The sequence below is a fragment of the Pteronotus mesoamericanus genome, unplaced genomic scaffold, assembly GCF_021234165.1.
Source record: "Pteronotus mesoamericanus isolate MK-2021 breed Mesoamerican mustached bat unplaced genomic scaffold, CSHL_Meso_final contig_73, whole genome shotgun sequence".
Classification (NCBI taxonomy): domain Eukaryota; kingdom Metazoa; phylum Chordata; class Mammalia; order Chiroptera; family Mormoopidae; genus Pteronotus; species Pteronotus mesoamericanus.
In genome coordinates, this window is record NW_026555245.1 from 31,815,001 (window position 1) to 31,827,034 (window position 12,034).

Consider the following 12,034-nt stretch of genomic DNA (forward strand, 5'->3'; position numbering starts at 1 on the left):
ATATACTCATATATTATTATACATGCAATTATTAAGTTTAAAAAGCAGGTTAAGTATCGTATGGATGGGAACAAAGGAGTCACGTTACAATGGAGTAACCTGACAGACTCTAGTTTAGCCAGGTGATCAATATCAATAATCAAATCATGTTGATAGTATATACTCTTCGATATATGATGAAAATGGCACTTCTGTGATTTCCTGCCCCAAACTTAGAAGCCCAGTCTAATCAAGAGAAAACCAGAGACAAATTCCAAGAGCTGGGACATCATATAATATGCCTGAATAGTACTCCTCAAAACTGTCACAGTTATCAAAAATAAGTATTGTCACAGCCGAGAGTGTCTGACTTTACACTAAGTGTATTATGGTATCATAGATTGTATCCTGGAACAGAAAAGGACATTCAATAAAAACTGTGGGAATTTGAATAAACTACTGACTTCAGTAAAGGCCATGGGAGGGAGAGCAGGGGCTGGGTGGAGGCAGGCAAAGAGGTGAGGAAATGAGAGACATCTTTAATAGTGTCGACAGTTAAAAAATATATGAATGTTGATTCATTAATGTTGTTTTAGAGGTACAAAATAGGGAAAACTGGGTGTGTGAGAGTGGAAGGTAAGATATAGGACAACTCAGTTTTTCCCTAAGAACTCTCTAAAAATAATTCTATTTTAAGAAAAGCAGGTTAAAGGGCAGGATTACAGTGGTTTCTCTTTTCTTTCTTTTTTTTTTAAGGTCTGGGTAATATATCCTAAACTTACCATTAGTATACCCTGATAGGTGAGTCTATGGAATCACTTTCATTTATATGTCTCCTATCTATACTTCTTTTTTATATGGAACTCTGATTCCTTTTATTTGTGGAAAAATTTACATTTTAAAAAACATTTAGTGCCCTGGTTGGTTGGAGCATCATCCTGTAACCAAAAGGTTGAGGATTCGATTCCTGGTCCAGGCGTGTTGGGGAGGCAACTGTTCAATGCTTCTTTCTTGCATCAGTGTTTCTCTCTCTCTCCCTTCCTTTCTAAAAGCAATGAAAAAAAATGTCCTCTGGTGAAGATTGAAAAAAAATTTAGTTACTTATTCATTGTAAAAAATTTAAGGAAATTCATGAGAAAATAATTCACATATAATTTCTCCTCTCAGAAATAACACTATAACATTTTTTCTTATGCATATTTGGTGAGATCTATTTCTACATACTACACTATATTCTTTTGTAACCTGCTTATCTCACTTAACTGTTTATCATTTATAAACTCTCCTGTATCAACTCTCAGCATGATTAGAATGCCAAGTCAAAGACTTGATACATTGTCATGTTCTTTGATGAATATTTTAAAATTTCCCTTGGAGATATGTAGCAGATTATACTCTAACCATTATGTTCTCAAAATACAGGAGTCATAAACTTAGCCAGAACAGTATTTTAAAATTAGGATTGTTTTTAGAAATCCAAATTCTTCACTTCCTTTTAAAAATCAATAGATCTGGCAATAGCGGACCACATTTCTGTATGCAAACAATTGTATGGAGCAGAATATTGTCACAGATAGCTTCCTACTCATTTATATTGTGGCTGAGTGTCATTTGACATTTCACTTACACTTTTAAAAATGGTCATGTTAAGAGAGATGTGAAATACTTCTTGCACATGTATCTCTAGCAAAAGGGATGAAAGACATGCATGCGAAAGAGAGAGGGAGAGAGAGCAAGCACATTTTTTTAAGAACTGGGAGCATGTATAAGTTTTCTTGTGGAAATGAAAAATATATACCTACATATTTAATATTTATATAGAGTGTCTATTGAACAAATTCTAAAGCTGTGATTTTAAAACCAATGAAACACAACCCATTGTATTTATTTATTTATATTATCTTCCTGGCTCCTATGTCAATTTGTGTTAATTACTAATTATATAGTATTTTTTAAATTTTAAAGTTCTGTTGTTATTGAGGTCTTTTGAAGGAATGGTGCCTAAGTATGAAATCTTTTTCTATTTTAGTGACAATAATCACTGTTGGAACATTTTTAATGTGTCCATGAATATTTGAGTTATTTATCATTGCAGCTTCTTAACTGAATATTCATGGTTTTTTTTTTAACATTTTTATCTTGCTTTTTAATCCAATAAGACTTAGAAAACTCACCTATTAAAGAACATAGGACTGCTTATTAGATAAACCAGTACATTAAAGTTATGTTTTTCCTGTTTTATTCTAAATTTTTAGTTGATCTTGAACAACCTATTTAGAAATTTTTTGGAAATAATGAGATTTTGGATATATTTTTCATAATTTTATTCAATGGAACAAGAGGAGATAGTCTTTGAAAAATGTTTAGAGTGGTAGCCTAATCAAAGAATATGATTGCTGCAGTGGAGGCAGTAGAGGGAAGTGGTGGAGGAGGATAAAGGAAGGATATATGGTGGTGGATAGAGACCTGACTTGGGGTGTTGAATACACAATGCTGTGTACAGATGATGTGTTGTAGAATTGTGCACCTGAAACCTGTATAATTTTGTTAACCAGTGTTACTCCAATGAATTCCGTAAGAAGGAAAAAATAAAAATAAAAAAATAATTTTAAAAGAATATATTTATAAACATCATATATTACCTTACAAAATTTGAAGAAGACAAAGCAAAGTCATACAGTTATTAAAAGGGGGAGAAAATAATAGGGCAAAGTCCTCTAGAGTTCAGAAGAAAAGTGCTTAAAGAATTTTAATTTGATATTCAAAGCAAGGTAATGGAGTTTTTACTACATTGTAAGTGTGGTGACAGTACAATATATAAACATTGAGGAAAATATATAGTAGTAAGATATAATAAAGGTTGGGAAACAAATCATGCGCTTTATCTATAAGGGAAGAATAATAGTATAAATCATGGATGCTCCCTAATTATAAAAAGTATACTAATATAAAAATATTTAATATAATATGAATAATTTAATTTAATATAAAAATATAATATAAAGCTGTGATTTTTATATACTGATTATAAAAATTACAGCTTAGAATTAGGAAAATTTTGCCAATCTCCTAAGAAAAGAAAAAAATAGGCAAAATCAGAAAAGGATAGTATTTCCTAACATTGGTTCAGAAAAGTTAGACATGTATGTTTTTCTCATAGCCTTTAAGAATATCATTTAGGAAGCATGGGGCTCTCCACATTTTAAATGGAACTATTTCCAGAGCTATTGATTCATATTAATAATAATAGAATAATAAAATTTGACTTTGCTGGAAATCAACAAAAAACTTTCTACTATGAGTTAGTGTTTATGTTTTTTGTAAATGAAATTGTCAATTTGAAATAGCATATATGTATGGATCTTAATGGTTTCAAATATATTATCAAAACGGTGATAGAACTTTTTAGAATGCTAGTTTTCATGAACATGTTTCTTCCAAGCTTAATTTTCCTGTGATTTCTGTTGTTAAAATGTGGTGCTTACCATTAACAGTTTATCTGACATATGAATAAATTTCAAAGAGAACAGTGTGAACTGTATTAACTTTTAAAATTATCAGAGTTCTTTGAGTTTATTATTATTAAAATATGATGCATTAAAAGAAAATTAGACCTGTAGTGCTGCTAGTTTCCTTTTCCCAGTTTTATATTTTATGGTATTGTATAACTCTTGATGATCAGATAGTGGATTGTGTTTTTCATGAGGAAATACATATGCGTATAATTTTAAATTTGAAATAATATGTAGGTCAGTGGTGTGTATCATGCAACCATGCTTTAAATCTTTTCTCTTGCAAATCTGTATGACATTATTTATGAAAATGTTTATACAGACTTAGTTATTTTGTAGAAAAATGCCATTCTATTAGGATCATAGAAGTTTAGCTAATGCTAGTTTATAGTTTATTATTGAAATGAAACTTTCTTTTTCTGAACATTGTACTTATGACAATTTATATTCAAATATTTGCATATATGTAAGTAATATAAGATGTAATTGTGTTTGCACATATACTTTTTGAAATAGGTATTTCAACGGCCATCTTTATCGAGTTTAGAAACCTTAATGGTCTCACAGAAGTCTGAAATTGAGTATTTACAGGAGAAACTGAAAATAGCAAATGAAAAACTGTCAGAGAACAGATCTAATAAGAGTTCCTCAGAAAAGAGCATCTTGACGAGTACTGAAGGGAAACAAAAGGTAGGGACATTTTGTCATTTTGTGAATTTGTCAGGGTGAAGCTGGCAAAGCAAGCAGTGAAGGTAAAAAACAAACAGCTGCATTTACTTCTCTGCTTATATGTCTGAAGGCTTTTAAAAAATGCCATATGCCAAACACTCGATAAAACAATTGTTAGGCATAGATTGTTTTTCCTTTTTTAAAGACTGAATAGATGGTTCTAGTTTAATTAATGAAATATATTAGTATTATTACACCTCTTTTGCAGTAAATTAATATCCTTATATTAAAAAATTCTGGCAAGCATTCTTCGTTTGTCTAATCTACAGATAAATTAATCTACTTTAAAATTTTAAAGTGGTATTAGTCATTAACTCAATATTATAATTTTAGTTAGAAGAAAAATATATCTAAATGTTTTTATTTTATTCAGAAATATTTAAATCCTGCCCATGTGGATTATAAACTATTTAATGGAATTTAACATTAATATGTACAGTTATAAATTTTCAGATTTCAGGGCATAGCAATAGTGAAAAGTAAACAATTTTGTAGCATGTTTGTTGTCTATTAACATCTCAGCTTTTCCTTTTTATAGTATTCATTACCTGTACCTGTTATGGTGCAAAAAATTCTATGAACATTGACTAATACAATTTCATAATATCACATTGTAAATATGCTATTTCTAGACAAAGTGAAATAATCTCCTAAAAATAAGTAGTTTTAGACATATAATCTCACACTTGTTACTTCAGCTATAGATATAATAATGTTTTTAAAAGTAGTAAGCCATGTTTTCAAGATAGTTGCTTTTGGTTCTTTTCAATCTTTCCTAAGCAGAACCAACAATCTTAATAAAGAAAACATTTAAAATTAGGCATATATTTCTGTGCTACTTTGATTTACTCCCTCTATTACTAGTAATTTACAGAAAAACAAGCTTTATGTATGTATGTATGATGTATATGTTTTTAAAAATTTAAATATAACTGCATTTATATTTCTTGCAATTTTGCAATATGTTGATGGCATTGAGCTTCATTTAAATGAAATAAAACATTCTTAAAATTGAGAAAAAACATTATAGGACCTAATTTGGTTGCTTGCTATATTGCTGAAGTTTAAAAACGTAATGATTTGATGTTTCATTGCTTTTAACAAATGTCAAGAAAACAAGAAGGATATTTTGAACAAAATTTTCTCTCTTTCATAAGGACATTCAGTAAGTTTGAACAATATGTTGCCCAGCTTAATAGTTACTTTTACATATTCCTTCTCCAGATTGGTATATGAAGCTGTACATAATATAAACACACATTCATGTCTCTAGTTAGCCACATTATAGTTAATGACCATATGGTCATTATGGTATAAGATCTACTGTCTGTTGTATTTATATTCCTCAAGCATATTGTTCCTTCAACTTCACAGTGTGTTAAACTATTTCAAAGGGAAAAAAATTCTTTCCCTCTTGTTTCTGGTTGTCCTATCAAGTGTAACCTTGGACCCTTATAGAGCAATTAGACCAGCCTCTATCCCCTCCTTTGTAATGAGGTTTCTTGCATTTCTGAGTCTATAACCCTTTAGTCTTCCCTAATGGGACATCATTATTCTGAAAGAAACAATGTAAATGTAAATGAATATTCTCATTAACGAGTCACAGAGAAACCTTTAGCAGTAGCACTGTGGTAATTCCGCTTGTTATTTCTCTGGTATTCCATGCAGGATTTTTTTTATAATTCATTATTAGTATTCAAAATTACTTGTTCTTTAATTTTGCATGTCTTTCATAATCCAGTGTTCCAACTGGTTTGACCATGTCCTTTTTCTATTCCTGAGGAACCACCTGTGAAACGTTCAAGGTCTTTGTCCCCAAAGAGTTCTTTCACAGACTCAGAGGAACTAAAGAAACTGAGAAAAGCTGAAAGAAAGATTGAAAACTTAGAGAAGGCACTGCAACTAAAGGTGAACATGAAATAATTTCTTTAGTAATAAGCTTACAAAGGTAAAGATATACCAAAGTAAACATTTATTTCACAAATTACTGCTTATCATTTATCTTCTCTTAATGTAATTACATGTATAAAAATGTGTGATCAGTCGGTCTTGTTCTAAGATTTCTGAAGATTATAAAGTAGTAAAAAATGCTATTTGAATACTGTTTACCACCTTAATATTATTTGGGGATATTTTGGCTTAACATCTGGATTAAATTTCTCATGGGTCCTCAGAGACAAAAAATAGAACCATAGCAAGTAAAAAACAATTTCTTGTATTTTTATATATAATAAACATAAAAAGACACATTAATCAAAAACTATACAAATCTAGCTCAGACCACTAAAAAATAGTCCTTTACAGAAAATTGCATAGTTGAACTGACAAATAAATATACATTATTTTTGCATTTCAATTGAATTTGTCTTAAAATACATGACATTTGAATTAGCATTCTACCAGTGTTTAAAAAAGCATATACCTTTCAGCCTATCTTTGAGAGTTTGTACTTTCCAAGTCATATTCTGTAAATTCTTTTTCAGAGAAGTTGATTGTTCATTTGGAACCAATTTTATGTGACCATAATGAGGGCTTTTATTTTTTTTGTAAATTTAATATGGCTAATCTTGTCTTTCTTCATTTACAACTATCTGAAGGCATGCACTATTTGAGATTTTTGCCATTTAACTGAATCTCAAATAGTCTTACGACATTCTGTGAAAAGCCCAATTTACACATGATTAAAATCTTATAGATTCTTTGTCATATAATATAGCTTACTCTTAGGGAGACAAAGGTTTGACATACATTATATGTTCTCTAGAATAAAATAGTGTTTAAAGGTATAGTTAACTGTAGCTACAATAAATAATTTTTTGCCTTTTCACTAAACATTATGTTAATTTACATTTATTTAGAGTTAAACTGTGAGTTCTAAAGCAAAGGAAATTTATCATCTATTGTTTCTACCAAAAGTAAAATGATTAGATGACAACCTCAGCTTGCTAGAGGTTAGCCTACTTGAAATTTATACACCTAGAGTTATTTGCTTATTTATTTGTTGACTCCATAACTTATTGAACAATGCAGTTAGCCAAGCAATGTGCTAGTCACTTTTTGTACAACAGGAGAAAAGATGACTTTCTATCGCTAAGACCCTTTCTTTAGATAGAAGATGCTGAATGAATAGATAGAATCTAATGTATTAGTGCAAACACTGGAGTATCACAAGATGTTGTGGGCATATTAGGAAATCAGTTGATCATTTTCCTCCTTTTTGCATAGTTTTTGAAGTTTACATCCCACAGTTTCTATCCTGTATTCATCTGTGTTCTCCAGAGAAGCAAAACCAATAGGTTATAATCCTTTAGTATTCCTCAATGAAACATCATTATTCTGCAAGATAGATATATGTAAAGAGAGAGATTGATTTACTATTCATGTTATTATGGAGTCTGAGAAGTCCAAGATCTATAGTCATTAATCTGGAGATCCAGGAGAGCCAATGGAATAGGTCCACTCTGAGACCAAAGGTCTGAGGACCAGGAGAGCTGATGGTGTAAGTTCCAGCTCCAATCCAAGTCTGAGTCTGAAGGCAAGAGATCTATGTTGCAGCTCAAAGACAGTCAAACAGAAAGAAAGAATTCTTTCTTACTAAACCTTTCATTCTATTCAGGTTCTTCAGTGGATTGTATGAAGCCTATCACATTAGGGAGGGCAACCTGCTTTTTCAGTCTGTTAGTTTAAATGTTGCTTTCATACAGAAGCACCCTCACAGATATACCCAGAAATACTGAATAATGAAATATCTGGGCAATGAAGTTGACACACAAAATTAACCATTGCACATCCCATTCAGTAGTAAAGGGTCTCTACTCATTTGCCCAAGAACTCTGTGAGTCTGATAGATCCTTGTTTTTTGCAAGAATGAACAGAGTAATTCAGACATTTTTAGATCTGTTCTCCTCCTTCTCTTAAACTTCTTATTTCAGAAAGTCTTGGAAGCATTATACTAATTTATTTAGTCATTCTTTTTACCTAACAACACCTCTACTGCAGGAAGCCTCAAGTTCATTTTCGAGAATAAAATTCTTTTTTATACAATTTCTTTTTCATTTATACTTGTTCTGTATTCCTTTTCCAAGTCCATTTACAACAATCATGAATTTCAGATGTATGTTTTCTATCATGGATTTGCAAGATAAGGGGAAAAATAGGAGCAATTTTTTTCCTTGCATTTTATTATTTAGTAGGAAAGGTGTTATTTTTGTTTTTTGTGGTTTTTTTTTTGAAGATTTTATTTATTCCCAGAGAAAGAGGAAGGGAGGGAGAAAGAGAGGGAAAGAAAAATTGATGTGAGAGAGAAGCATCAATTGGCAGACCCTCGCACACCCACAGTTGGAGTTCCAGCCTGCAACCAAGGCATGTGCCCCAACTGGGAATCAAACTCAGGACCATTCAGTTTGTGGGACCACACCCAGCCCACTGAGCCACACAGGCCAGGGTGGAAAAGATTTCTTACTTAACACACCTGAGGATATTTTTTTCATTCCTTTTACAGAGAGGGAGAGAGAGAGACAGAGAGAAGGGAGGAAGGGAGGGAGGGAGGGAAGGAAGGAAAGAAGGAAGGGAGGGAGGGAGGGAGGGAAGGGGAAACATTGATGTCTGTGGAAAACATTGACTGGTTGCCTCCTGTGCATGCCCTGATCGAAAACTAAACCCACAGCCTAGGTATGTGCCCTGACTGGGAATCAAACCCTCAAACTTCTGGTGTGCAGGCCAGTGCTCCAACCACCTGAGCAACAGTAGGCAGGGCAGGATTTCTTATTTTAAAGGGACAAAAGAATTTAATTTGAAAAAAAGCACTATAATCAAGTGCATTTAACAAAAGAAGTACACAAACAAACCCTGTATTGTAAAGCAATTTTAAGAAGAGTGATGGGGTGCAGGGTACTTTTAACTTATATATATATATATACACTTTGATACAATGAAATGATGCTCCTTATTATATCAACACTAAGTCATACATATTATTCTAATACTAGTTATGGGTTCTGTATGAATATTAACACACCTTGCTCAGCTTACTTCTGTGGCTAGTTGTACATGTTTTCAAACAGATGACCAGTGTTGTAATAGAAGAGCCAATAGTAATAGAAGTGATGAAAGCTATCATAAAAATCCCCGCATTTTAAAATCCTGACTTCATGAATGTAGTGAACTAACAACTTATAAAGTATAATTTGGAAAGCAATGCCTCAGAACTTTATGAAATTCATAGTATCCTTGAGGTCACTAATGCCGCGAATCTCTGCTTTACTGACTTTCATGCATTTGGGAACTTGATTCTTATGCCATTTAATAGCATCAGTATGTCCTTTGAATACAGTTTACGTCTTATTTTTTAATGTTAACATATTTATGAATTTTATGTATTCTGTTGAAATTAAATATCCATGGAATTCTTATATTTCAAAAGGTTTCTTTTAAACTTTACTGTCCTTTTCTGAAGATTGAGCCACTGTTTCATTAACAGTGTTTATAGTCTAAGTTTTTCTTATACCTGTCTAGGTGCCTTTGACCAAACTACAAGAATAGATTAGGAATCATTTCTGTTCTTATGATCTTAAAGTAGAATTGCATATATCATTGAGGAAAGTCAGTTGATACAACATTCCTATTTTCTAATGTTTTAGTCATTTAGATTTGTACACAGAAGTTAAAACCTCTATTTTAGCTAGTTTAATTGCAAATACATAAAAGGTCTTCAGTAAATGTTTTATTGAATCATCTAATAAATGGATCTAGTTCAGTGACTGCCCATTGCATACTTTTGTGTGTCTTATTAGGAAAATTTAGTAATTAGTGATATTAAATACAGTTTTCATTCCTTATATTTGATTTTGTTGTAAGAACTTTGGGGATAATAATGCCCAAATAAATGAATTGCTGTTATATTGACTGAGGCTGTTATAAGTCAAATGGGAGCTAAAGATTCATAATCCAAACTACAGTTAACTTGTATTTGTTGGAATATTATAAAAAAGTATTTTGACTATTCTTTGTTAAACATTTCTTTTTTGAAATATCCAATTTTTGACTGAAGACTTCAGTCAGCATCTGTTCTTGCAGTAAAATAGGGAAAATGTTTTTTGAACTATAATCTCTCTTATGTTTATGTTTATATAAAATTTTACTCTCTGTTTCTGAAGTAGGCCAAGGAACAATGGTCTCTAGGACTAATTTAACCCATGCATTACAGTTGAATATCAGCATTATCAAAGCACAAATTCATGGATGAAACTTCATTTAAAAATAATTATTATAAATTATGTTCATCAAATTCATTTATCAAATAATCTCTAGTTTGGCTTTATTTTTAAGAGTTTAGATTTTAATAATTTTATAAGAATTATGTAAGCACTCTAGTTTTAGGTAAATTATGAAGAATGTAAAGTTAAAGCTTAAAGCTTACTTATAAAACTATTTTCACATAATTACTACTTAATTTCAATCACTATAGAAAAGTCAAAACTATTTCCTAATATAGAGTATATTACACTAAAGTGTTAGGAATTAGAGGTGGCCACACCAAGTACTTTAAGTATTATGTATTGCATAGAACCTGACATATAGGACTCAGAAAATTTTTATTAAATTTTCATCTTTGGATCAATAACAAATAATTATTTGAAAATTAGAAAAAATATTACATACAGATTCAGTGATTAATGGTAGCTGAGGTAGTATGGAAAAATGCTAAAATAATGACTACTAACAACAAGAAGGTCAATTTGTTTTATTAATTCAACAGAGGATTATTGTGAAAGGTAATGAAAAAATGTGGATATCCCATTTTATTAATTTTTACCTTTGGGTCAGTATTTTAGGTTCTGTTTTATTCAGAGTTTCTAGGGACTCTAACACAGACTTTCAATGATTCCAAAACACTGAAATTGTGTGTAATAATTTTTAAGACATTCATTGTAAAATAAGAGTTTGTTGAGAACTTTGATTCAAAGGAGAATATTTACACGAAGCTATTTTAGAGACATTTAATAAAGTACTCAGTTTAAATATGTTTATTTTAAAATTATGTTTGATATGAAATTTTTATATCTATAAATTTCTTATAATTATTTCATAAATTTATAATATATCTTGTTTAAATTTCGAATAGACATTATTGGTTCTTAAGGAATCTTAATAAATGAACTTATATTCATTTATGTGAAGATATCAACATTATTAATTACCATTCTTCTATTTTGCTAATTTAAATTATGCATTTATATCACAAGGTCAAGATTAGAAAGCTTACTGTTCAAATAAGTGAATTGATATTTGGATTGTTTATCAACAGTATGGAAAACTCAAGGTCAAAGTTAAGTCATTCTTTATGTCCTAGAAGAAGAGATATAGATAGCTTCTACTTTGGAGATGGGGCATCTGAGGCACACTGACTTTAAGTAATTATGCCAAAGTAATATTTAGTAACTTTAAGCAACAGGAGTTGAACTCTTATCAGCACCTAACATCCTACATGTAATAAGTCCTTAATATATAGTTCTTCAATTGAAATTGAACTCAGTATCCTGAATTTTTAACCATGGTATTCAACCATGTTACTTTTTAGCAAGCTTGCAGTCACTGGAATTTGTCAGGCTCACATTTGTTCTGATTGCCCCTTTCAAGTGATGCCATTCTCAAGCTTTTTCATTGAGCACTTCCTTTTCCATATGGCATACAGTCTACTTGGTATATACAGCACTCAAAAATACTTCCTAATAGCTACTTAGGAGAATTACTGAAGTTATCCTTCTATACATATATTCAAAGCAGAATGACAAAAATATCCATACAGTTGAGGC

At 30.9% G+C, this 12,034-nt stretch overlaps 1 protein-coding gene across 1 annotated transcript in view; it reads left to right on the top strand.

Moving 5' to 3' along the window:
* Positions 1-12,034, top strand: part of CNTLN (centlein) — a 279,122-nt gene that overhangs the window by 137,219 nt on the left and 129,869 nt on the right. The window contains exons 9-10 of the mRNA XM_054583186.1: positions 4,008-4,181; positions 6,003-6,128. Coding sequence (XP_054439161.1) covers positions 4,008-4,181; positions 6,003-6,128 — 300 coding nt within the window. The remainder of the gene's footprint in view (positions 1-4,007; positions 4,182-6,002; positions 6,129-12,034) is intronic.